Raw genomic sequence first — 27,686 nt, 5'->3', positions numbered from 1 at the left:
GCCTTGCATATCTTTGCAACATATAATTGACGTTTGACACAACTATAATTTGCAACGATGACGAGTTGGCTGGCAGCGAGGACAATGGATCCCTTTTTATTGGAACCCAAAACCGTTTGAATAAACTCAACCTTCAGATTTCAGTCACAGTGGCAGATCCAATATAGAAGCCACTGGTTCGATAGAACTCACCCCTTCCAACTTATGCGAAAAAACGCATATAGATATGGTTAGACATGTATTTCAGAACGTACATTTTCAACCTAGAACCCATGGAGTCTAAATTATGGACATGCTAAACCTATTTAGCTTCGATGGCAGTCTTATATTAGCCTTGTATTAATCCCCATTCGCCACATACCTGAGCGCCCCATTACTGGAATAGATCAGTCACCATATAATCGAACCAGAAGCCAGAAGGTAAAGGAAAAAGAATAGAGCAGAGAACAATTTCTATTCTACCTCATTTGACAAAGTATTGCTCGATGCTTCACTAAAATGGCTAGAGAAGTACATTCCTTCCACCAACTCCTGCTTGGAATTATCTCTGGTTTATACTTCGCCTTGTTTTTCCACTATTTTTGCTAATTTGACTAAGCAATGGCTTGAATACTTTACTGAAATGGTAACTGTGACTTCTGCCATGCACACGTTAATAGTTAAGACACACAGGATGCCATTGCCATATTAACTAGGCCTTCAAAATGTTCACAATTATCTAATTATTGTTTTCAGGCAAGGTCAGGATTGGACCAACAATCTAAGGTCAAGACCCCTTTCTATTTCTTTCCCCAAGAAATTTAGAAGACTTATACACAGACAGTGCAACAATTTTACACCATCAATGTATTTTGAGCTGTTGCAACAAATAGCCTGCTTTATTTTATAGGTCACTAATCTCACTTTCATGGACAGTGACTCAACTGTGCAAAAATTCTTTTACACTGTCTACAAGTTGCTGTTTGCAGAAACTCCACTACGAATATGAACCATGCACTAACAAATGATCATAGGAATTTGTGGCTATACCAGGATACGTTCAACCTACAAAATGCAAAGCCTTCCACACAAAGGTTTTCCTCGACAAATGGCATTAGCAAAGAGCCAATCATACTAGATTCTTAAAATTATCTCATAGTAGTATATACATCAGACAAATTCAAGTTTTAGTAACTGAGAAGATGAAGGACTACTGGTTTGAAATGTGAAATAGAGCAAATACAGAAACATAGCTTGATTGAAGACATGTCCAAATGCGGAAACAAAGTTAATAAGTTTTCTCTAACACGCGAATTTCCACACAACCGTGCTTACAACTCCAAGCCACCTGAACCTTAATTCATCGCATGTTATCTCTGCGCCTGTTATATCTATTGGGTCTTATTCTGTCGTTACGCTGAGGGACAGGCTCTACTCTCCTCTGTCGTTCAGGTGATCTCTGAACTATCTCTCCATTAACAAAAAGTTCAGCTGCAAAGAATTAGATAAGATCAGTGCCAGAGAAAAATCACACACATCCTTCATCAAATATAATGGAGTGAAAGAGCCGATAGAGTTAAAACTAAATACATTCGACGCATGAATCTCAGACCTTAGCATGGAAGGCATAGGAAAAATAATACTATAACAAGACAAAATCAAGGTCATCTAACAGATACAATTTTCTCCTATGAACCAAAAAGCAGTTTTAGTGGGTTTACTTTGTGTGTGTGTGTGTGTGTGTGTGTGTGTGTGGGGGGGGGGGGGGGGGGAGGAATTTTCTATTTTTCAGAAGCGAGTCTGAACTCTGTACTTGTCTGTTGAGAAGCTAGCCACCTCAGAAGAGGAAATCCTGAAGATAGAGAAAATACTGAGCTTGAACTCAATGAAAGTATCAATTAAAAAAAAACACCTTTAAAAGCAGCAATTACATGGAGCACTCCGTAAAATCTAAAAGCTTCAAAATCAGAATGTTTCCAGGTTTTCACAAAATACTATCAGTTCATTAGGAAAAAAGCAAAATCTTTTTTGGCAAGTCCAAAAGAAATATCACGGTTTGTATCGGTTAGAGCAAATTTGAAACTGTTCTGGATTTAGGTGAGCACACAGCAAGTTAATTAGGGGGGAATGCAAATGGGTAAAAGACAAGGTATCTTCGCAATAACACTAATGCAATAGGGGATACATTAGTCACCCGGTAGATCCATCCTTCTAAAGGCACGTTCTACAAAGCAGATGACTGAGTTAAAGCAGAGTCTGTATATGTTGAATTCACACATTCTTAGAATTCTTTACATCATAGTGGATCACTTTTAGGTGGTGATTAGGAACCTCATGCTCAGTGTAACCGCCCCTCTCCTCCCCCCCCCCCCCCCCCAAAAAAAAAAAAAAAAAAATTTCCCTTGCAACCGGTGATGTCGGACCAACTTGTGTGCATCTCGACTATGCCACGCGGTATCTACTACCTCCGACCAACACATGTAACGAATAACTTTGCCCATAGGCAGATTGGAAAAAATCACCTAATATTTGTAGTCTATACTAGGATCTGAAATATGGTCTCCAAAATTTGCACCCACTTCATTGACCATTAGAGCACACCCTTGGGTACTCTCCTTATTCACTTCACCTATTCATCCTCTCAGGTTTATCACGAAAAGATTGACAACTTTTTATGAAAAGAAATTATATCATGTGAGGATTTAAATTCAAACAAGAGGGGGTTGCTCTAGTGGTGAGCACCCTCCACTTCCAACCAAGAGGTTGTGAGTTCGAGTCACCCCAAGAGCAAGGTGGGGAGTTCTTGGAGGGAGGGAACCGAGAATCTATCGGAAACAGCCTCTCTGCCCCATGGTAGGGGTAAGATCTGCCTACACACTACCCTTCCCAGACGCCACTAGTGGAATTATACTGGGTGGTTGTTGTTGTTGTTGTTGATTTAAATTCACAATATGACATTTTCTTTATGTCTTGACTTAGTAAGACGTCTTTGAAATTTCTCCCCGCTACCAATTATTGTCTATATCTCAAAGCAACTCATACATCCTAACCAATAAAATGTATATTCCTCTAATTTTTTTTAACGTTGTCAATGCCATTTTCCCTTGCTTAGCTGTCTTCACTATATAAGAGAAACCATGGAATCTTCCAACCACATTCTTCATCTATTTTTTCTTCAAATAAGCCAACATTAATCTCAGTTTGTTACCTCTGAATGCTCATGCTGGTGAAACAAACTATAGATTTTACAATTCAAATTACTGTTTGGATTATATTTTGGAAACAGTTACACATAAAGGACAAAGACAAGAATTTTAAGAAACAACTAGCAAGAACAGACTTCTTTTATGCATTTCTTGATTCTAGCTATTGGGTCATACTCCTACCTTAAGAAAAATGACCTACAGCTCAGAATCTGCCAAACAAAGAGCAAACAATTGCTCAAAGAATGTTTTGTTTTAATCAGCAAATAGCTAAAAGAATGTTTACCTCCATAGTCCTTGTACTCAGGATCAACATAGGAATCAGGCAGCACAAAGAGGACACCAGGCAAACCTATAGCAGAAAACATTCGAAGTCAATTCTTTGATATAAACTGATGACTATCACAAAAAACAATTCAAATGAAAGTAAATCATTTTCAACAGACCTTCCATTTTATTTGCAGTCTCCTCGTCAACTTCACACCCAAAGCCAAAATACCTCTCACATGAGACATTGTAAATCTTCTTTTTTGCTTCCTCTTCGCTACACATTCAAATGAGAGGCTACATGAGTAGGTATAAAAAACTACTACTATTACAGATCAATCCTAAACTAGTCAGGGTAGGTTATATGAATCCTCAATAACAACTGTGCTTCACGCGGGCCTTTTTCATTCTAGTACTTAATACACTTGAATAGCTACATGAACAGAAAAGCACAAATGAGTTATCTAGACACATTTATACTCCTCCATCCAAAGAAAACTGAAAGTGTTACTATTTGAAAGTCAAAACGATTTTCTTTTTGGATCCGGTGGTGTCCGGCTAACTTGAGCGCACCTCGACATTTTCGCTGGGCACCTGCTGTCTCCCACCAACACATGTGCTGGGTAACTTTACCCACCAAGGCTTAGGCGGATAAGAAGAAAGCACCTAATGTTTTTTTGACTCAACTAAGATTGAACCTGAGATCTCATGATTCTCCTCCTACTGCAGTGACTATTAGGCCACGACCTTGGGTGCAAGTCAAACAACTTTTAAAAAATATATATATCTTAAGCATTTTCAAGTAAAACAGACTAAGGTATATCTACTTTTATATAGGCTGAATATGCAAGTTCTATTCGGAAAAAACTGGAAACTACATCAGCTAATCTTCATAATCAAAGCTCCGTCAGTTATTAAAGAGGGAGTATTTTCTTATCACCCTCGCAATTCCTTTCCAAAATTTTAAGAGTCAAAACAACTTTTTTAAAACATACTCCCTCTGTTCCAGTTTATGTGAACCTATTTCCTTTTTGGTTCGTTCCAAAGAGAATGACTCCTTTCTAAATTTGGAAACAATTCAGCTTAAAGTTCCAATTCTACCCTTAATGAGAAGCTTTTATAACCACACAAATACTTTGGACCCCTTTTTGACTTGTTTAGGACCACAAATTCCAAAAGTCTTAATTTTTTCTTAAAATCCGTGCTCAGTCAAACAAGTTCACATAAATTGGAACAGAGAGAGTATATCTTTTAAACATATTCAAGTAAAAAATATTAAGTTACATCTACTTTTTTTTTTTTTTTGATAAGGGTTATATCTACTTTTATATAGAGTGAATATGTAAGTTTTATTTGAAACAACTGTAAACTAGATTAGTTAATCGTCACAATCAAAACACAGACATTTACTACACAGGGAGTATTTTCTTATTTCCCTGCAATTCCTTTTCAAAATTTTAAGATGTTTCTAACATTAATAGTATATATTTACATAGTTTCTACATATGTAAGCTTTATTTTTTTTAGAACAACTAATTACTCAGGCTGAAAAATAATGTCTGTAATCTCTCATGCCCTAAGCCTACCATTTTTTCAGGACGATAGGACTATGCTATTTTTGCCTTTTAAGGACTTTAGCTAGGGTGTTTTTATTACCTTCCGAGGACTTTAGCTAGGGTTTCAATGTAACAATACATCATTTGCTACATTTATAGTATATTTTACATAGTTTCTACACATAACTTTTTTTATAATTTAACAATTAACTTAAAAAATTAGATGTTTTCATTACCTTCCGAGGACTTTAGAGAGGGTTTGAATGTAACAATCAATCATTTGCTGTTTATTAGCGCCTTCTCCACCAGGTTTATCCATAACAATGAGCCAGTGCTCGTAATCGCAGCCCGGAAAGAGCGGGGCCATCTCGGTGGGAACCCGGTCGCCGGTCCCCGGAGTATAAGGCGAGTTACCGGCCCGGTTCACTCGGAACCTAACAGAACTGAGACTGAACGGTTTGAGGAAATTAGGGTTTATGGGTAGAAGGGAGTGGGAGAGGAGAAATGACGGTTGAGGTGAAGATCCGACGGCTGGAAGAGGTGGAGGATGTGTAATTGACGACGAAGATAAAGCGGAGGAGGAGAGGAAGCGAGAGTAGTGGCGAGAAGTGTAGAGAGTTCGAGTAATGGATTTGGTGATTTTAGAGGACGCCATTTTTGATGAATTTTTTGAGAGTTAGGGATTGTTGGAGTTGGAGGGTTTATATGATGGAGAGAAGTGAGGTGAAGACGAGGGTTTATGGGAAGGGATAGTCGGCTTTATTGTTGTTCCCTTTTTTCTTCTTCTTTTTGGGGTGGGGGCGGGGGGTGGGGGAACAGCACAGGTCTTGAACTTTCACTAACTTTATACTTTAAGGTCTGAAGTTTTGAACTGTCAAAATTAAACTTCCGAAAGTTTGAAATTTAACAACTTTAGATCCGACGTTTGAAGTTTGAAACTTTCATACCCGAGATTTAAAGTTTGATTATGAAATGACTAAACTTTAAATATTTTAAATTATGGTTATTCTTTAAATGTGGTCTTAAAACGACTATTTTTGTGGATTTGAGTCCTGAGATTGAAAAAATGTGTGCCCGCCATATGGTTATAACAAAAAGTAAAATAAAACTACTGAATAGTAACAATATTTTTTTCACTTCATGGAGTTAGGAAGAGACAACTATATAGGGATGACAATGAGGCGGTGCGGGTGCAGGACGGTACGGGTTTAGACATATGCGGAGCGGTACGGGTTTAGACATATGCGGGTGCGGGACGGGGCGGGACGGGGCGGGTTAAACTAAAGAAAAATATTTTTTCGCGGGTACGGGTGTGAGTTTAAATACTAATTTTTCACACAACTGAAAAGGAGTAGAAAATGTTTAATTTTAACAAATCCAATCTCATACACTATAAATTAATGTTCTTCCATTATGACAAAAACAATGAGGTCACTTGACGAATAAGTATAATACAAATCTCTACGGTAACTATATGAAAATATAGACTAAAAACTTGAACAATAACAGAAAATGAGAAAATTACTCGCTATTTTTTATTGAAATAAATTAAGATGGTAAAATATTTATTCTGACTATGTGTGTGTACATGCTGATCCCGCGTTCATTGATCACAAAAATAAAATAAGACAATTGAAAAGGAAAAAAAAGGTGCGGGGCGGGGCGGGTGGACGCGGGTGTGGTGCGGGGCGGGTGGATGCGGGTTAAAAGAGCTATGCGGGGGCGGAGCAAGTTAAAATTTTGCGGGTTAAGAGAGAACCCGCACTGCTTGCCATCCCTACAACTATACAAATAGTTGTTTCTTGGCCAAATACCTAGACGACACATTAAACTTGGCTCCAGTTTCCATTTTAGCACTTAAGCTCAGCCTAGTCCCTATTAAACACTCTAATTCAAATAAAAGTATACATATTAAATACCTCGTGACTAACTAGTAAAAATGGGATAATACGTGCACTTCAGACGCGGTGACATAGCAAAATTAACGAATGACAAACAACCATGTGGCTACTAAGTCCAGCTAACCAAAAAAAAGAAGAGAAAGAATAGAAACCTCCCACCCACCCTAGCAGATCATCTTCTCACCAATCGTCTCCTTTCTCTACACCCATCATCATCATCTTCCCCCTCCCCCACCCCACCCCACCCCACCCACATACACACCATCACTAAAAGAAATATTATCTCAAATACTTCACATTCCACTTCACTTATTATTCCACAGGTTTTAAAATTCTTCTGCAATCTATCTTAAATGTCTACCCAATTTCATGGCCTACAAGAATAATTTGAAAATCCACAACATGCTACCCACCACTGTGACGCCACAACAAGTCGATTAACGTTTGACTGCTTCCAAGTTTTATTTTGATTTCGTCGGGCATGTTGTGATTCACGAAATTAAGCTTGAACACTTTTGAAATTGTTTAATTTTGAGTTGAATCATCCATTTTGATTTTTGAGTAGACAGAATTATGGGGTTTCTCTGCTGGGTTTCTCTCTTTGTTCTTTAATATTGTGGTAGTTTTGCCTCTGATTTCTGGGATAAAGCAGGCAATTTTGAAAAATTTCAGATTCTAGCATTTTAAGCTTTGAAATCTTATGTTTGAACCATGGTGAGCGACGATAGATAGGTGGTGAGGAAGAAGACAGTGGGTTTTATTTAATCGGATCTCACATAGTTGTAGGCTTGCAACTGATCTTTGGGGAAAGACGGTGAATAGTGGCGGTAGTGGATGAAGAGTGGTGGTGATCGGGTGGTTACACGGTGGATATGAGTGGCTGTTTCTTTCTTTTCTTCTCCAACGTGGGTGGTCGTTATATGTGTGGGGGAAAAGAAATGTTTTGAAACAAAAAAAGGAAAAGAAATGATCATTTCACGCGTCTAACTTAGGTGCATGTCACAGAAATATACCATATCATCATCTGTGTTTAATAGGTACACCTTTATTTGAGTTAGAGTTTTCAATAGGTACTAAGTTGAATTTAAGGGTTAAAATGGAAATTGAGGTCAAGTTTAAGGACCGTCCGGGTATTTGGCCTTGTTTCTTTAAATGTGGTCTTAATCCTTGCGATCTCTTGATTGTTGTCTGATCCTTCAGTAGATACAAAATAGCCGTTTAACGAAGGGAGTACTTTTTATATTTGTTTCTTCAACTGGTCAAATCAATTTTGATCCAACAAGACTATTTTGTTTTGTACTTAATTTAATGACTAGTAACTGTAACTTTCGTCATTTCCTCATCTATGTAGAGTCACAAATTCTTTCTTACTTACAAATTACATGTCCTAATTATATCATGTATGTTATTCTGTTTTTACAATTTCTCTGTTTTCTCCTTTTTCCTTTTAAGTTTTACTATCCACTTTACATTGTGGGACTCAAATGTTTTAACACTTTTTGCAGATGCCACAGAAGGGCTGAAAGATAACGGGGAACCAAAGAATTCTGGGGTAAACACAGAGATATTTTTTCCCCGTAATTAATTGCATTCTAAATTTTGAACTACAACAATATGGCAAAAGTAGAATACACTCAAGATTATTCACTGTAGAGGCAATGTGATGGATTAGTGCCTTGGAAAAAAGATCCACCTATAATCTCAACGTTTTCTGTAACGGCACGGTTATTCATCCCTTCTGATCCTGGAGAGAAATTAAACATCATCAAAAAGTCTTCTTATCTGGTCCACAGTTGCAGGCATAAGTGTCACAGGGCAGCGCTTATACTGCACAAAAGGAAAACAGAACATGAATATACAAAAAGAAAAGATATTTAAAGAAAAAAGAAATAAGTAAACACCACACATTAACAAAAGCCGAAAATATTTGCACACAGACTTAAGTTATATACACATGCAGTATAAAATTTTCTTACACTATCTGTAATTTATACTGTGATAAATGATAGGTTAGTAACCAAGTTTACAAGGCTAACAGGAGGAATCACTGATAAGTATAGATGAATCAGCTCCATGATTTTACTAACAGCTACCAAAAAGTAAAAGCAGTAGATACTAGATAGTCATGGGAATAGCTGCTTAACAACAAAGCATCTGAACAGAAAAAATATATATAACGATATTTCCACAAAATTATATAATTGTATTTGTAGTTTTCTTTCCCGGGGTTCTTTTTGCAATTAGCAGGTCAAGAGATTATTGCAGTACTAAGTATAAAGAAGCCAATTTAACATTGCCATCATGCGATTTAGTTTCCGCGCATCGTATCAACTAACTCTGAAATTTCACCTGAGAAACATATCTGAAAATGCAGGAATAGCAGAAGACAAATCCTGAAACTGACACTACTGATGGATTTGCACGCTTTTGTGAGCATAAAGGACATAGCGTTCTGTCTGAAGGTAGTGGAATTCCCTCTTTTGCAACCTGCTTAAATTGAAAAATGTTATACATAAGCATTGTTGCGGGAATACAAGAAAAAACTACTTCACTTATGCATAATAAAACCAGTGTAAGACCAAAACCTAAAAGCTTTTTCCAGATCCATATTTCACCAAAACAGAAAAAGGTTAGTAGTTGTTGTCTTTCAGAGGAGGCTCACACTAAACTCACTAGCTGAAGATTTAGACAAACCATGAATTTTCACCATCGTGGTCGCTTCCAATTTTTATTTTTTTACAAGTATCTTGGTCGCTTCCAATTGGTAAGTGGCTTAAATACTCTGGCCTAATTTATCCAAACTACTTTAAGAATGCCAAAGCAAGTGAGCTTTTACATAAAATAAAAACTTCAATGGCATTAGTGCAACCATATGTAGGGAGAATGATACTCTTTATACACACGTAACATATAATTCATATTCGTATTACATCGTTAGCTCCAGCTCCTGTCGACTGCTTAAATGGATTGATGTAACTGACAAGTCAGAACACATATTAAAGCTTCAGAAATTATGGTTGACTTGCAAAAGCCAAAATGCATGCACCAGATCGCAATTTACTGAGCAAAGCACATCTAATTGTTACCAAGTATCAAATGTATTTGCTCATCCAATATGAATCATAAACAAAGAAAAAACATTCTTCATCTCCATTGAGCTAAGCAAGGCGTCAAAGTTGGAGCAGTATGGCTGCCAAAAATATCTTTCACATGTTCCAAAATTGCCAGTTGGAAATGTACTCACCTTTGGAGGTGGAGGAGGAGGTGGGGGTGGATAAACAGTCGGAGCTGACATCCTTTCTTCTGCTGATTGGTACCACCACTCCATCATCTGAGTTCATTGAAGAACATAAAGGGAAATATAGCTATAGCGTTGATACATGAGCATAACAAAACGTGAGAAGAAAAATAATCTCTCCAAGGGAATTACTTAGAAAATCTGCAGAACTTGAGCTAAAGAACACTTACTTTAAAGAAAAACACTGCAGCAATCAGGCCAGTTTGAGCATAGTCAAGAACTCCATATGCACAACTTAGTAAACCACTTTGTACCGCCTGAAATGTTAATGGTTTATAAGTATTAAAGCTCAGAATATTGACTGTGATGATAACTTCACACGACACTACGAAAACATCAAAGAGAAGGGCACTTCCATTTTTTGTTTTTCTATTGTTTTAACTACCGGGGACTCAATAAAGAAGTAAAACTAATACCAAGAAAGATATACATAGTCCCATCTAGTACAACAGAAACATGGAAAAGAGATCACGGGATGAACACAGACCTTTAGCCAAGGGGGTCCTCGTAGTCTCTCGCGTTCACGGCTTCTTATTTTAGAAATCCTTGAAGAAGTATCCATCTACCTTGACATCACATAAATGAAAATCTTAAATAACAACATGGTAAAAGAGGAATTACACAGTAAATAAGATCAATTGGTTGATAGACTAAATTGGACCGATTCAGATCTAAATTGCAACTTTTCTTGGTACAGATCTAAATTGGATAGACACAGATCTAAATTGGAACTTATACCCACAGATTCAAGGTAATAGGAGGGGGTACCTCAAAGCTCTTTGTTTTTATCTTTTTTGGATAAGGTAAGTATGAGAACCATTATCAAACCAGCACAGAATTAAAATTTTCAACTGAATTATCCAGCGTTCTAATCGTCAAAATAAAACTTCCAAGAATCAGAAAATTACACTATCCAATTGATCATTCACATACAGATAGTTCATGTCACTTGTTACACATTTAGATGACTTAACACGGTAAAATTAGTCACCTACATATTGAGTCAACTAACATAGTACTATTAGTTCATTAATCTTTCGGAAGTTCATGCAAGGGTGCCTAAAAGTTCTTGGAGATCATTACTGATTCATAGTTATCTTACTTGTATTTGAATACTAAATAGTACAGGCGCTACAAAATTCTCTAAACAAATTCATACTTTTTCAGAACTAATAACTTCTTCCAAACCAGAGAGACTAACAAGAAACTGTCTGCAGACATACCAGCTCCTGCCCTGTAGCCCGGCAAACATGAATACCAAGAGCATGAAGTCCTAGAGAGTAAAATCCAGTTGCATCCAGCAAATACAGTAGCTGGTAAGCAAATGAAAAACCTGCAAGATTATCGGGCAGAAATAAGTGAAGGATGGTATCAGGACCTGCTAAAAGATCTCCATTGAAGAGGTGACAAGTTACTTTATACTTTTGAACTATGTTGCTCAGATCCTTCAAAAATATCGCCGGGTGTGTGTTAGATCCTCTAAAAGGTATTCATTTTTTGGAGGATCTGACACGGGTGCGGCGTCATTTTTAGAGGATCCGAGCAACATAGCTTTTAAACGTGAAGCCCAAAAAGATACAAGGTGCAATGATTCAAAGACGGAATTGCAAAGGTTTCACCATGAAGGTTAGGGTCCTTTTCACATTGTACAGGTGGTAAGACCATCTAGAGGTGTTACAAAATGAACCTAGACGTACTTCTTAGCCATGTACACAGGCCATATAAAGATAGCAGATTTACAGGATTCTTCTTTTGAGTATTTCCTTATTTGGACTCGAAGTACATGTATATATATCTTGTACTTCTTGCGAAGATATACAAGAGAAATTCCTCCATTACCTTGATACTTTATAAGAGGCAACATGAGTGATTAATGACCAGAACGAATAGGAAAATCTTCGCCATCTCATTTCAAAAAGTGAAACAGAATGAACAGTACACACACAAAAAATTAGTATATTCTTAATCACAAATGAGCCTCTGTTGCTATTTCAGTTTTATTGTCTCTTTTCATCTTCTTGTGCTGAGGGTCTATCAGAAACAACCTCTCTACCCCCACAGGGTACGGTAAGGTCTGCGTACACAGTACCCTCCCAAGACCCCACTTGTGGGATTATACTGGGTTGTTGTTGTTGTGGTTGAATAATCACAAATGAGGGATTAAGCCCTATTTACCTTCATTTCCAGCATGTATCCATGGGTAGAAAGCAGCTACAATCTTTCGAATTTTCTTTCTCAACCGATCTCTAACTGATTCTTCTGCATCTGAACTGCTCGTTGAAACTATGGAGTTCCCAGCTCCATCAAAATAGTCCGTGTCACCAAATCTCTCACCTTCATGGCCCCATAAAGTAGCTTGAAGCACAACCTCTCTTTCTTTATTGTAGATTGAATGCAATTTTGATCTAAGATATGGCAATATGACCTAAAACACATCCAAATTATGTCGTTGCATTTATCAAAAGCTGTAAATTTTAAAAGGCAAAAACTTGATACAGCAATCATTTTTGAAGTCATGGCTTTACACATATTGACATATATTAGATGCTAAATTCGTGGGTGAAGTTAGCAAATAAGAAAAAGAGCCAGAAGACTTCCGATTCCTACTAACAATTCTAGGCTTTTCCTCCATCCTATTAGATGTTTCAAAAAAGGGGATTGCAGTAAGTTTCTGCAAACGAGGTGGCGTGCGGAGAATCCTTCTTTTCTATAGTGATGGTATCCATGAACACACCTCGACTATTTCACTGTACTTGCTACCTCCCACCAGTACAGGTATTGGATAACTTTGCCCACCAAGACTAAGATAGATGGGGAAAAATCACCTAATATTTTTTCTCTAATGGGATTTGAACTATGGTTTCCATGATTTTCACCCACTTCATTGATTGTTATGTCACACCCTTGGTGATGGTATGGAGACAATCTTCTATGCGACATTCAGAACATCTCAATGTTTCTATTAAAAAATCAGCAAGTACTGCAGAAATATACAGGGAGCACGGAAAATTCAACCTAGTATTCAAATCTAAGGTCTTACAGCCAGGGAGATATGCATACTCTTATTTTTCAGATATGCAGATATTTCTGGCCTTCATGATTATAGAGATGGAAAGGAAAATACAGGAGTTTATTCACTGTTGTATCTTTTACAGAAGGCATAGCAGAATACGCTATTTCCACATTCTTCAAGTGGACTCGAATGCAACGGTTGAAGTGGCTCTTTTGGTGCGGGGAGAAATTCTTCAGCAGAAATCCTGAGAAAGAAGAAAGAATTGAACACAGAGGAGGGTGTAAATCACTTATTCACTACCAACTGCCTTTCAATTGTGGACTGAACTCGCTTGGGGTGGAAGGGGTGACGCCTGTCACCGATAAACCCCTGATGCTGAGTTGGAGGCCTTTGTTGCTGAATTGGAGGATCAGACAGAATATGGGAGGGGTAATAGACATGAGAGTTGGCACCGTTGGTGCTTGTGTGGACAGCTTGGAAAGAAAGGAACAGAAAGGTTTTCAGGGGACTGAGAACTCTCCTAATAGATTCTTGGAACTTTCTTTTTTATGTGATTCTGGAGCACACATGAAATCCCTACATGAGTAGATGATCGACTGCTTTTCATCGACATGTCTGTGTTAGACTTTCTTTTTTTGCAAACAGCATTTGTACAAGATTTCCCTTTTTCGTTATCAATAACATTTATAAATGAAAAAGTGTTTCAACAAGAATAATCAAAGTTTAGTACAGCAAGATAACGGTGATTTTGCTCCACGAGATCAATCAGAATATGAGAAATTTATGTTACGATATAAGTGAGTTATCAAGTGCAACAAATTACCAGAAACACAACTGAAAGAACTTTTTGGCGCTTCTCCAGACCAGTGTGATTAATTTCCTCTCCCACATCTGAACCTTTGTTATCACCCTTAACTTTTATCTTAACTGCCCTTCTTCGCAGGCCATATAAAGATTCAGCAAAAGACCCATCTGAGGACAAGTAAAAAGTAATAAATGTTAAAGCTAAAGCAAATAATTAGTTCTACCATTTGACCAGAGACTGCAATCGTACCAGAGCATTTCACACACGACTGGATGAAAAAGAAAATGCATAGTCATATACGAATTACAAATACTCAGCATTACCCCTTGGGGAGTCAAAATTTTGTCATATATTTTTAAAAATATGTTTTAAACATAAAAAATGTGTAGTATTTGTATATAGTTCCTACATATGTAAAAAAAAAAAATTATACAAACAATATTAAGAATAATGTCTAAATCAAGACAAAAATTAGAGAATTTGAGTCTCGTACTCCAAACTGGTCATTCTGTTTGGTACCACAGAGTATCTGGATAGATAAACACGCATACCTGTAGTTCGTAAGCTATGCGTTTCAAGAACTAGCATAAGCAAAGCGAAGCACTCATCCTCGTAATCTAGAATTTTGTGGATGAAAGGTCTTCTTAAAGCTAAAACCTGCAATCAAGCAAGCAATGATTAACATTACCCAACATACATCACATAACTACAGCTAAACAACAACAACAATAACAACAATGCTTAACAAAAAAAGTTCGATCTTGTGAAACTGTTGTGTAGGCGAAACTTGGCAGCCCGCCAAGAGTTTGCAATCAAGCAAGCAATGACTAACATTACCCAACATACATCACATAACTACAGCTAAACAACAACAATAACAACAATGCTGAACAAAAAAAGTTCGATCTTGTGAAATTGTTGCGTAGGCGAAACTTGGCAGCCCGCCAAGAGTTTGACCATCTCTGCTCCTGGAAGGAAGCCCTGCTTTTCTTCCTTCCCCTAGGAGGCAGTAACAGTGTAACACTAGGAGGAAGTGGGGAAGATTAGAACTATTTTCATCTTGAATCTAGCACCCTCGCAAGTTACTATTCCTCATAAAAGAATATTATGAATGCTGGCACCCTTGGTGTGTGATAGCTACGTAATATCCTTGGTGTCATCCTTTTTAAAGATACCAATGATGCCTCAATTCCAAAGTAGCTGTCCATAGAGATAAATCTTCCATATCCATTCCGCTCAACATTAATAATTCGTCTTTCAAGACACATCCACTAAGTACATCCGCACAACAATAATAACAACTACGCCTCAATTCCAAACTAGTTTAATTCCACTAACCCTCCACTTTGAACCTTTTTATTTCAATACTTATAATTTTTCTTTTAAGGCACGTCTAATAAGCACAGTTGCACAACAATAACAAATACTAAGCCCCAATTCCAAACTAGTTGGATTCCGCTATATAAATCCTCAGTATTCATTACATTCCACTTGGACCTTCTCATTACAATACTTATTATTTGTCTTTAAGATACATCTAATAAGTACAGCAGAACAGTAATAATAAAAACATCACCTCAATGCCAAACTAGTAGAGTTCCGCAAAATAAATCCTCAATATTCATTACACTCCATTTTGACCCATTTCATTCCAATACTAATAATTTTTCTTTTAAGAACTAAAATACATCTACTAAGTAGAGCTGAACGGTATTAACAAAAACTACGCCTCAACTCCAAGATGGTTGAATATATGATTTCCGCTATAAAAATACTAAATACCCATTACACAATTTATCTCTTATGAGTTATAAATACAGCCGAAATAGATGGATTAGAAATTAGAAACCCTAATTGGTTACTTACACCGAGTGAATAAGTTAAAGCGGCTCGGAGACTAGAAGGTAACTGCTGAGCAGCTGCCATTTCGAAGAAGGTGGGACGTGTTCCTTGTCCTCCCACTTGAAACAACATCTTTTCTTCTTCTCCAAACAATATTTCTGCTATTCTCTTCTCTTCTCTTCTGTTTTTTTTTTTGTACTCAGTGAGTTTCAGTTTGTTGGGAAGAGGAAGATGATAAAAGCAGTTTTCTTCTCTTTCTTTCCTTTTTCTGCTCTTGCATACTCTTTCATTTATTTTTCACAAAGATAGATATATTAGAGGTTTCTTCATAAGTTTAATAAATAAATACCCAATGATTTGAATATAAGAATTTAAGTATTGATATTGCACTGCCACCAACAATGATTGTGGTGGAGTGGTAAGTACTAATTCATCCTTAACCAGAGATCGGATTCGAGTCACTAGGTATGAAGTCGCCTTTGTTAGGAATTAGGATTTCGTCGGACCCCAATATGGATACCGGACACCGGATGAGAAACAAATAAAAGTATTGCACTGTGATTTTATACCATTGATATAATTTAATTTAATTAATATTTATTAAATAAATTTAATTGTAATATTTTTTAATTTAATTTAATTGTGCGATTTTGTTTACGTCAATAGTGCATAAAAATACTCTATGATCATGTTTTACATGACATTAGTTCGTATTCTCGTACGATCCACAACATTTTGCATCATTAAATAATTTCAACTCATTATATAATTTAAATTTGAAACATTAATATGATTTGTTGTATCCAACTTCTTCAACAACTCATTTTTGTGTGTGGATAATACCACTAATGTAATGTATAAATCATGTTACTATATCAAAGTCGCATCAAATCAAATACCATTATGTAACATGAGATGATGAGTAGAAAACAAATACTCTCATATTTCGTCACCCTCGTGAGATGGAACCACCTCCACTAATATAAGCTCGAGTACTTTTGCCAAGTGTTCAACTAAAAATTTAAAGGCTTAAACTGCAAATAAATTGCACTGAATTGAGTAACAATTTTATTATGTCTTTTATCCCCATCCTCAAGTGTGTGTGTTACTTCTCAAAAATAATTTAGAATAAAAAATCCAATATAAAATAATTATTATTAGTACCGCAAAAACGAATATATTGATTGTATATTTAATTAATCACTAAACTCTTATATTTTTATTTAAAATATTAAAGATATAAAATTTTATTTTATAATGAGTTTAGGTGTTATTTTGGAATTAGTGTATTTGTGGCTAAATCATATTACATAGCTATTTATAATACTTGTGAGCACCTAATTTTTGACTATATTTAAATTTTTATCACCTTCTACTATGTAAATATTTTAAGAATTTAATATATATTTTTTTTAGCTTTGTTACACTTATATATATATATATATATATATATATATATATATATATATAGAAAATATTATTAATAATTTAAAAGGTAAATTATTACTATTAGTATTATTTTTATCTTTATTTTTAAATAAAATGAATTAAAAAAAGAAAAGAAATAAAAATTATTTTTTTTAAAAAGAAAAAAGAAAATTCGGATGGGAATTAAAAAATAGGAAAAGTAGAAATATAAAATTAAAAAGTAAAAGTAAAAGTAGGTAGAAATTGTTTAATTAAAAAAATTAAAAGAAAGTGGAAAATTAAAAAAATAAAAGTAAAAGAATGTGGAAATTTAAAAAATAAAAAGTAAAATAAAGTTGGAATTAAAAAATAAAAGTAAGGGTATCTGATTTTTTTTTTTTTAAAATGTAAAAGTAAGTGGGAAATAAAAAAAAGAAAGTAAAATAAGTGGGAAATAAAAAAAGAAAGTAAAAAATGGGATTTTAAATATATTAAAAGTAAAAAAAAAGTGAGAAATTAAAAAATAAAAGTAAAGGAAAGTGGGGAATTATTTTTAAAAAAAAAAATAAGAAAAATGGGAAGTGAAAATTCTTTTTAATTAAAAATAAAAAAATAAAATAAAATAAAAAAATCTGAAAATTTTTAAAAAAAAATTCTATAAATAGAAGAGAAATGTGATGAAAAAAAAGAGAGAGAGAAAGGAAAAAATAGGAGAGAAAGCAAAAAATAGGGAGGAAGGAATTGAGAAAAAATTATTTTCTTCTTCTAGGATAAGGAAATTTCTACTCGTGTCATTCTTTCTTCGGCTTTCTTTCAAAAAATCCAGCAATTCATCACCTAAACTCCAGCCCCAAACCAACTGGAAACCAAGCTAAAAAGCACCACAAAAACGAGCCGAAAATCCAGTGAAACAGTCCCTTTTTGTATAGAAAATAACAGCTCCAAAGTTGAGTCGTCGAGTTCGAGCTCCATTTGTCGATTTTGGTCGAGGCTCCATTTACATCCTTGTCCATTCTCCGAGCTTCAAAACAGTCTTGTAAATGTCCATTTATCTCATCATTGTTTTATTAAGACATTATGCTTGAATATAGATCTTATTTAGATTCATGAAGATTAAATTTTTATTTTTTTTGTATTAATTGTTAGGTCTCATTAGCTTTTGTTAAATTTTGCTACTTTCTTGATGATTAACATGAAGATTTATAAAAAAATAATTTTTGGACACATAGTGAATGTTTGAACTTTGGGGATAAAATCTATGTCTCTTAGTTGAAATTAAAAAATGAGGGTTGGACTTAAAAAAAAAATGATTGGGCCTGGTGGTTGGGTTGTGCTTAATGAAACATATACTACTGCAATTGACTAATTAATAAGGGAGTAACTTGATGAACTAGTATCTGGGCATACTCATTAATTGGCTTTAAAGGGCAAATTGTACAACGATCCAGTTTAATTTATCTGGTCCAAAATAGTTTCTGTCAGGCCCAATTTAGTAAGAGCAAAAGCTGACCCATTTTTCACAATTAATTTTCATAGCTCTTGACCTTACACAAATCTCAAACCCGTAAGGAAAAACAAATCATGAACATGTGCTAGTTGCTTTAGGCACGATTAATAAATCATCATGACTATGGGTATGCTTCCTGTGGCATGGTCACGATACGTACACCCCAACTCAAGTGCGCGTTTCACGCGACTTGACTTCAACTTCGAATAATAATAATAATAAATATGTTGTAAATCGCGGGTGCGTTTTCACGTGACGCGATTCGCAATATATACAAAAACAAATGAGCTTGCGACATCGCGACTTGTTCAAATAAGTTCCATAAATATTAAAAAGCGATAAAAGACAAAAATGCACAATAGGTTTAAAACATGTAATAAATCAGATAATTACGCTAAATATTAATTGTTAAGCGACCGTGCTAAAACCACGGAACTTGGGAGTGCCTCACACCTTCTCCCAGGTTAACAAAATTTCTTACCCGATCTTCTGTGTTCGCGGACCAAAAATAAGAGTCAAATTTTCTCGATTTGGGATTCTAAAATAAACCGGTGACTTGGGACACCATAAATTATTTTAAGTGGCGACTCTGTATAAATAAATAATTTCATTTCGAATAATGTCACTTAAATTGGAAAAACTCCCCTATCCCCTATCCCCTCGGGAAAAAGGAGGTGTGACAGCTCTAGCGACTCTGCTGGGGAAACGAACCTAAAATCTCTGATTCAGGGTCCAGAATTCGAGCTTAGAATAACTGTTATGCTTGGCTTTCTTGTGATTCTTTAATATTACATGTTTGAGCCTAATGTGCTAAATGTCGCTTTTTACCGCTTTGATATTGATTGAACTGTATATAAACTGTTACGAAACCCTATTCTCTCTGAGTCTTCTGAATCTTCTGGGAAGCGTGCGCTTCGCGTAGCTTTTTTTCTGTTAGAGTCATATCCTAATTTTAGAGCGAGGTACAGACAAGTTGCAAAGCCGGTGAAGCTTCTGTATTCCCGGTACGCTGCTTTCCCCCCTCCTCCCCCCCCCCTAGTTGTCTACTCGGGTAAGCCAAGTCTAGAACAATACACCCAGGATTTAAACTTAGAATGACATAACCTCATGCTGGATCCCTAGTAGGTACGCTTGTTTGCATCACGTGCATTTGACTTTGGGGACTCAACACAGGGGTTGGGTCCGTCTAGGACAAGTGTACCCAAATCAAAAAACCATCCTGATGCATTGTTACGTGCTACTTGTACATTTATTTATTTCGGCTTGCATGTTGACCTTCTTCTATAAAAGGGAAAGAAAATCAAGAAAAACAAGAGTGATGCAAGAGAGAGAAATTTACCCGATTTCTAAAAATTCAGGTATTTGAAAATCCCCAAACTCTGCCAACATTTTGAAAAAAAAATCATTTCCTAATACGCCAAATATTTTTAAAATAAAAGGTCATGCTTTTCTTACCGAACTACGCGGGTCTGATTCTCACCGGATGTGAGATACGTAGGCAAACCTCATCGGTTCCGGCCCCAATTTTCAAAAATTCAAAAATATTTTCCTTTGATTCCTTCTTTATAAGTTTTTCTTTGACACATAAAATCCAAAACTTTTCCTTCTTTTGTAGAAGTTTTTCTTTTGGAAATTTTAAAAAAAAAGTCAAAATCCAAAAATATTTTTCTTTAATTCATTCTTTACAAGTTTTTCCTTAGAAAATCCCAAATGAAAAAAATTAAAACCAAAAAAAAAAAAAATCTTTATAGAAGTCTTTCATTTGAAAAAAGAAACAAATCAATTCAAAATCCAAAAATATTTTCTACCTTTTCTTTTTAGAAGTCTTTCTCCCAAAATATTAAAAACAAAATCCAAAATAATATTTTCTTTCTTTTCAAAAATTCTCAAAAAAAAAAAAAGAAATCGAAATTAAAAAAAAAACTTTCTTCTTTATAAGTCTTTCGAAAATTAAAAAAAAAATCAAAATCCAGAAGAAAAAAAAAAGAGTTAGTTTATTTAGTTTATTCCTAATCTTTCTGAACTACGCAAGATCTGATTCATGCGGCGTCATGATACATAGGCAATCCGCATCGGATTCGATCATTGACATCAAATAAGGTGAGTGAAAAAAAAAAGGAGAAGAAAGAAAAGAGTGACAAAAATAACCAAAAAAAAGCGAAAAACGCCAAATCTTGAGTCATACTGCCTTTAAGGCCACATCACATGCCGTTCAGAGTGGTTCGGAGGGTTTGATGAACATAAATTGGAGAGATGAGGAATTTGATACGGCATTGAAGGCCCTTACAACCCTTTCCGAGACAGAGGAAAAGCCAAAAACGGTCGCCAAGCCTGAAAGTTCCCTATTAGACGGGAGTGTCAGTAGCCAGTCTTGCTTTCCTTTCTGCGTCCGGATTATCTCAGGGTGTGATCCAGATGTTTTACTTTATTGTCTTACTTTCCGGTGTAAACCCATCTATCTTTAAAATTCAAAAAAAAAATCAATTGAAATAAATAAAAAAAAAACAGAATCAAATGAAATTAATATTTCATTGTCCAGGAATGTCACTTTTGTCACTTCTCTTATTCTTTTTTCAGTTCAGTTAAATGCAGATTTCAATAACCTTACATGCTTGCGGATTTCATGCCCCGATCCTAAAACGCTGTCAGACTTCGAAATAATGAATCAAGAATCAAAATGCAATGAAGATAGGTTTAAGGAAATAAAATAAAGAATCAGAACAGCTAAAGAAAAATTGGCTTCAGGTTGGAAAGGTCCATACATTGCACAAGAGTATTGCCAAAAGAGAGCGGTGTACTTGGAACACATCGAAGAAAATGTCCCTGAAATAATTGTCAATACAGGTGCAGTCAAAAGGTACTATGTTGAGTCCTTTATATAGCATTAATGTTCTACGGTTGGGATAAAGAATGCTTTCTTTCTCACTATCCAAATATTTAACCCTTTGCAAACCCTTTTGAACCGGCTCCCATTCTTTGATTACCCTCATTGGAACCCGGAAGTCATTATTGAAAAATAAAATGAATGAAAAAAAAAAGAATAATACAAAAAAAAGGAAGAAAAGAAAAAGAAAATGAAATGAAAAATGAAAAAGAAAAGAGAAAAAAGGAAAGGAAAAAGAAAGAGAAGAAACTAAAACAGAAGAGAAAATCAAAACAAAAGAGAATCAAAAATAAAGTTCTCGTCCTTGAACTACGTTTGACTTGATTCCGAAAGGATAGGTAGGCAGCCTCTCTCTGGGGTTCAGTCACACCAAAACAAAAATCCAAATTCCCTCAAAACTGAAACTGGGACAGATGTTATAATGGTTTGGCGATGGTTTTGTCTGAAAGGTTCTAAAGTTGTAATTCAATCCAAATTCTTTTCAAGTCCTTCCGATCAATCGGCAAAGAGATTCAAAATGGGAGGATACAGTTACTCGGATTTGATACAACAAAATAAGAGAAATAAAATGAGAGAGTCTTACTGGTGAAAACCTCACGAGCACCATAAGGCGATGGTAAGCAGAGAAATTTGAAAATGAGAGAGTCTTGTTAGTGAAAGCTCATAAAGAGCACTATAAGGCGATGGTGAGAAGAAATGAGAGAGGCCAGCTGGTGAAAACCCGCAAAGGGCGCCACTGATCGAAAAGAGGATCCTCACAGTCACTGGCATCGACACAGTCCTGGGCAAAGTTTCTTAGTCTCAAAGCAAGAGTTGTGATGAATTTATGAGAGTTGGACGGTTTACACAAATCAGGAATCTAGTCCAAGAGGCATGTCATGTTCATTGAAGTCTGTATACACTCCAGATAAGTCCTTCTTTCTTTTCCCCAAAAGGGATACCCGTTGTCTAAATTTATTTGTCCATTCCATTATTTGCTTTTCTTTGAATCCTTTTCGGTTTAACTCTGTTCTGAAACTAAGACAAAGAAGGGAAGGCAGGACTGATTTACAGGGTTCTTACTTGATACAAGCCAATGTGCAAAAGAAAAGGCACCCAATCTCGGCAAGGGCATCAAGTTGACTCCAACTGGCCATGTTGGCCAATGTTTCGAAATCAAAAACTGTTGAAAGAGGAAATTCAAAGTCAAATGACCACAAAGGCAAAATAAAAGTTGAAAAGGTTAAGTCCCACGTGACTAACCATAATGGCAAAGTCCGGAAAAGCCAGAGGTTCTCCGAGGTTAGAAATGCAATCGATATTCAGGATACAACCAGTTGCAACTAAAAGGACCGAGACCAAGTGACTGAAACAATCAAGGCTACAAAACCAACCACCATTTCAAACTGACAAATTGTTCTTTGTTTGAAAAAAAAGAAAAGAAAGGGAAATAGGTGCAATCCAAAAGCAACCTTGCAAGAATCAGGTGCAACCAAAACGAAATTACGCAAAGGCTAGAAACAGTTTTGCAGCAACTACTCCAAAAGGGAAGTCTTCTCCAAACTCTTTCCCGCATTTTACTCATTATCTTAAAAAATATATGAAATTAAAAAGAAAGAAAAAAAATCATGGTAGTATAGGGCTTCCACTCCCTAGTCTGCTTTTGCAACATAGGTTCTCCACTCCCTAGTTGATGATTATTTTAGACATAGGGTCTCCACTCCCTAGTCGCTTTTCCAACATATGGTCTCCACTCCCTAGTTGATTTTATTTTAGACATAGGGTCTCCACTCCCTACTCACCTTTTCCAACATAGGGTCTCCACTCCCTAGTTGATTTTATTTTAGACATAGGGTCTCCACTCCCTAGTCTCTTTTCCAACATAGGGCCTCCACTCCCTAATTGATAATTTTAGACATAGGGTCTCCATTCCCTAGTCTGCTTTTCCAACATAGGGTCTCCACTCCCTAGTTGAAGTTATTTTGGACATAGGGTCTCCACTCCCTAGTTGATTTTATTTTTAGATATAGGGTCTCCACTCCCTAGTCGCCTTTTTCAACATAGGGTCTCCACTCCCTAGTTGATTTTATTTTAGATATAGGGTCTCCACTCTCTAGTCGCTTTTCCAACATAGGGTATTCACTCCCTAGTTGATTGATATTTTAGACATAGAGTCTCCACTCCCTAGTCTCTTTTCCAACATAGGGTCTCTACTCCCTAGTTGATGCTTTTTCAACATAAGGTCTCCACTCCCTAGTTGATGAATTTTAGACATAGGGTCTCCACTCCCTATCACTTTTCCAATATAGGATCTCCACTCCATAGTTGATTTTATTTTTAGACATAGGGTCTCCACTCCCTAGTCGTCTTTTCCAACATAGGGTCTCCACTCCCTAGTTGATTTTATTTTAGACATAGGGTCTCCACTCCCTAGTCGCTTTTCCAACATAGGGTATCCATTCCCTAGTTGATTGATATTTTAGACATAGGGTCTTCACTCCCTAGTCTCTTTTCCAACATAGGGTCTCCACTCCCTAGTCTCTTTTCCAACATAGGGTCTCCACTCTCTAGTTGATGATTTTCCAACATAGGGTATCCACTCCCTAGTTGATGATATTTTAGACATAGGGTCTCCACTCCCTAGTCTCTTTTCAAATATAGGGTCTCCACTCCATAGTTGATGATTTTCCAACATAGGGTCCCCACTCCCTAGTTGATGATTTTTAGATATAGGGTCTCCACTCCCTAGTTTATTTTCCAACATAGGGTCTCCACTCCCTAGTCACTTTTACAACATAGGATCTCCACTCCCTAGTTGATGTTATTGTAGACATAGGGGCTCCACTCCCTAGTCGTCTTTTCTAACATAGGGTCTCTACTCCCTAGTTGATTTTATTTTTGACATAGGGTCTCCACTACCTAGTCACTTTTTCCAACATAGGGTCTCTACTCCCTAGTTGATTTGATCTTAAATGCAGGGTACACCATTCCCCGATATCTTTGCCAATATAGGGTATCCCATTCCCTGGCCACATTTTTCCAACATAAGGTACACCAATCCTTAGTTGAGACATCCTTTTGACAATAAAAGAACACAATCCAAAAAAAAAAAAAAAGACATTTTTAGGGTACACCACTCCCGACCTTTTATTGCTTTCAATAAAGAAGTAGTTTATAATTTTGTTACAATAACTCACGAAATTTTCCTAGTGCAAATTGGGGCAGAAAAATTTTGTTCGATTGTTTGTTTTGGTGTCTGAGTAGGTTTTACCTCGAGGCACAGGGTTCGAGATGACCAAAAGAAGAAGTCTCAATTCAGAATAAAAGAAAAAAAAAAGTGAATCCAAAATGCAAAAGCAATTGAAAAGATGTGGAATGCTAATACATGACCGAAGCCACGAGCATTGGAGTCCCAGTTTGATTAGAAGAAGCTATAGAACAATGAACTAGAACCTACAGCTAGCGAGCATCAAGGTTTAGATCAGAGTCTGCATGAAGAACCAGTCAAGACTCAAGATCAAGTTTCTGAAGACTCATACATAGGAATCTTGTAACTCATAATTGATAGGCTTGTTTAGTTTTTATTTTTATTTTTGATATAATAGCAGGACCGTGGACCGGAGCCTCGACGGAACCTCACTCGACTCCTTAACTCATCATTCCACTATTCTCCTTGAACTACACGCGACCTGATTCCCCTATAATCCGGGATATGTAGGCTGTCCAAAACCAGGACTCGGTTGCACCCTATCTTTTATTTCTTTTCCTTTTGAATAATGGTTTGGTCAAAAATTAGTCACGTGGCTCACTAGTCTTTGCCTGAAAACTCTTCATGTTTCCAAGCAAAGAGGGGCAGCTGTGAGCACCTAATTTTTGACTATATTTGAATTTTTATCACCTCCTACTATGTAAATATTTTAAGAATTTAATATATTTTTTTTTAGCTTTGTTACACTTATACATATATATATAGAAAAAATTATTAATAATTTAAAAGGTAAATTATTACTATTAGTATTATTTTTATTATTATTTTTATCTTTATTTTTAAATAAAATGAATTAAAAACCGAAAATAAATAAAAATTATTTTTTTTTTAAAAAAAGAAAAGAAAATTCGAATGGGAATTAAAAAATAGGAAAAGTAGAAATATAAAATTAAAAATTAAAAGTAAAAGTAGGTAAAAATTGTTTAATTAAAAAAAGTAAAAGAAAGTGGAAAATTAAAAAAATAAAAGTAAAAGAATGGGGAAATTTAAAAAATAAAAAGTAAAATAAAGTTGGAATTAAAAAATAAAAGTAAGGGTATCTGACTTTTTAAAAAAAAAAAAGTAAAAGTAAGTGGGAAATAAAAAAAGAAAAATAAAATAAGTGGAAAATAAAAAAAGAAAAGTAAAAAAGTGGGATTTTAAATATATTAAAAGTAAAAAAAAGTGAGAAATTAAAAAATAAAAGTAAAGGAAAGTGGGGAATTATTTTTTAAAAAAAATAAGAAAAATAGGAAGTGGAAATTCTTTTTAATTAAAAATAAAAAAATAAATAAAAAATAAAAATCTGAAAATTTCGAATTTTTTTTTCTATAAATAGAAGAGAAATGTGATTGAAAAAAAGAGAGAGAGAAAGGAAAAAATAGGAGAGAAAGGAAAAAATAGGAAAGAAGGAATTGAGAAAAAATTATTTTCTTCTTCTAGGATAAGGAAATTTTTACTCGTGTCATTCTTTCTTCGGCTTTCTTTCAAAAAATCCAGCAATTCATCACCTAAACTCCATCCCCGAACCAACTGAAAACCAAGCTAAAAAGCACCACAAAAACAAGCCGAAAACCCAGTGAAACAGTCCCTATTTGTATAGAAAACAACAGCTCCAAAGTTGAGTCGTCGAGTTCGAGCTCCATTTGTCGATTTTGGTCGAGGCTCCATTTACATCCTTGTCCATTCTCCGAGCTTCAACACAGTCTTGTAAAGGTCCATTTATCTCATCATTATTTTATTAAGATATTATGCTTGAATATATAATTTGATCTTATTTAGATTCATGAAGATTGAAATATTTTTTTTTTGTATTAATTGTTGGGTCTCATTAGCTTTTGTTAAATTTTGCTACTTTCTTGATGATTAGCATGAAGATTTATAAAAAAATAATTTTTGGACACGTAGTGAATGTTTGAACTTTGGGGATAAAATCTATGTGTGCTAGTTGAAATTAAAAAATGAAGGTTGGACTTAAAAAAAAAATAATGATTGGGCCCGGTGGTTGGGTTGTGCTTAATGAAATATATACTACTGCAATTTACTAATTGATAAGGGAGTAACTTGATGAACTAGTATCTGGGCATACTCATTAATTGGCTTTAAAGGGCAAATTGTACAACGATCCAATTTAATTTATCTGGTCCAAAATAGTTTATGTCAGGCCCAATTTAGTAAGAGCAAAAGCTAACCTATTTTTCACAATTAATTTCCATAACTCTTGACCTTACACAAATCTCAAACCCGTAAGGAAAAATAAATCATGAACACGTGCTAGTTGCTTTAGGCACGATTAATAAATCATCGTGACTATGGGTATACTTCCTGTGGCATGGTCACGATACGTACACCCCAACTCAAGTGCGCGTTTCACGCGACTTGACTTCAACTTCGAATAATAATAAAAATAAACATATTGTAAATCGCGGGTGCGTTTCACGTGACTCGATTCGCAATATGTACAAAAACAAATGAGCTTGCGACATCGCGACTTGTTAAAATAAGTTCCATAAATATTAAAAAGCGATAAAAGACAAAAATGCACAATAGGTTTAAAACATGTAATAAATCAGATAATTACGCTAAGTATTAATTGTTAAGTGACCGTGCCAAAACCACGGAACTTGGGAGTGCCTCACACCTTCTCCCAGGTTAACAGAATTCCTTACCCGATCTTCTGTGTTCGCGGACCAAAAATAAGAGTCAAATTTCCTCGATTTGGGATTCTAAAATAAACTGGTGACTTGGGATACCATAAATTATTCCAAGTGGCGACTCTGTATAAATAAATAATCCCA

The 27,686-nt window shown here is 35.5% G+C and overlaps 2 protein-coding genes across 3 annotated transcripts; both read right to left on the bottom strand.

Annotated features, from left to right (window-relative positions):
- Positions 1–1,093: 1,093 nt before the first annotated feature.
- On the bottom strand, positions 1,094–5,818 carry LOC104115056 (multiple organellar RNA editing factor 2, chloroplastic-like). Of its 2 annotated transcripts, none has more exons than XM_070202071.1 (4): positions 5,242–5,818; positions 3,629–3,726; positions 3,469–3,534; positions 1,094–1,470 (listed from the first exon to the last, which is right to left on the bottom strand). In XM_070202071.1, the coding sequence occupies exons 1-4, from the start codon at positions 5,658–5,660 to the stop codon at positions 1,340–1,342; spliced, it is 714 nt and encodes a 237-aa protein (XP_070058172.1). In that variant the 5' UTR covers positions 5,661–5,818; the 3' UTR covers positions 1,094–1,339. The 2 variants fall into 2 exon arrangements, with proteins under 2 accessions (XP_070058172.1, XP_070058173.1); XM_070202072.1 differs by lacking the exon at positions 5,242–5,818 and adding an exon at positions 5,106–5,164.
- A 2,633-nt stretch (positions 5,819–8,451) lies between these two features.
- LOC104115057 (peroxisome biogenesis protein 12) lies at positions 8,452–16,171 on the bottom strand. Its single transcript, XM_009625628.4, has 10 exons — positions 15,889–16,171; positions 14,574–14,679; positions 14,041–14,189; positions 12,380–12,629; positions 11,428–11,537; positions 10,692–10,766; positions 10,375–10,461; positions 10,151–10,237; positions 9,256–9,393; positions 8,452–8,733 (listed from the first exon to the last, which is right to left on the bottom strand). Exons 1-10 carry the CDS (start codon positions 15,994–15,996, stop codon positions 8,662–8,664), a joined length of 1,182 nt encoding a protein of 393 aa, XP_009623923.1. The 5' UTR covers positions 15,997–16,171; the 3' UTR covers positions 8,452–8,661.
- Between the last annotated feature and the right edge of the window lie 11,515 nt (positions 16,172–27,686).

Source organism: Nicotiana tomentosiformis, chromosome 5, assembly GCF_000390325.3.
Source record: "Nicotiana tomentosiformis chromosome 5, ASM39032v3, whole genome shotgun sequence".
NCBI lineage: Eukaryota > Viridiplantae > Streptophyta > Magnoliopsida > Solanales > Solanaceae > Nicotiana > Nicotiana tomentosiformis.
Note: the sequence above shows the minus strand (reverse complement) of the source record. Positions and strands in the feature narration are given on the sequence as shown.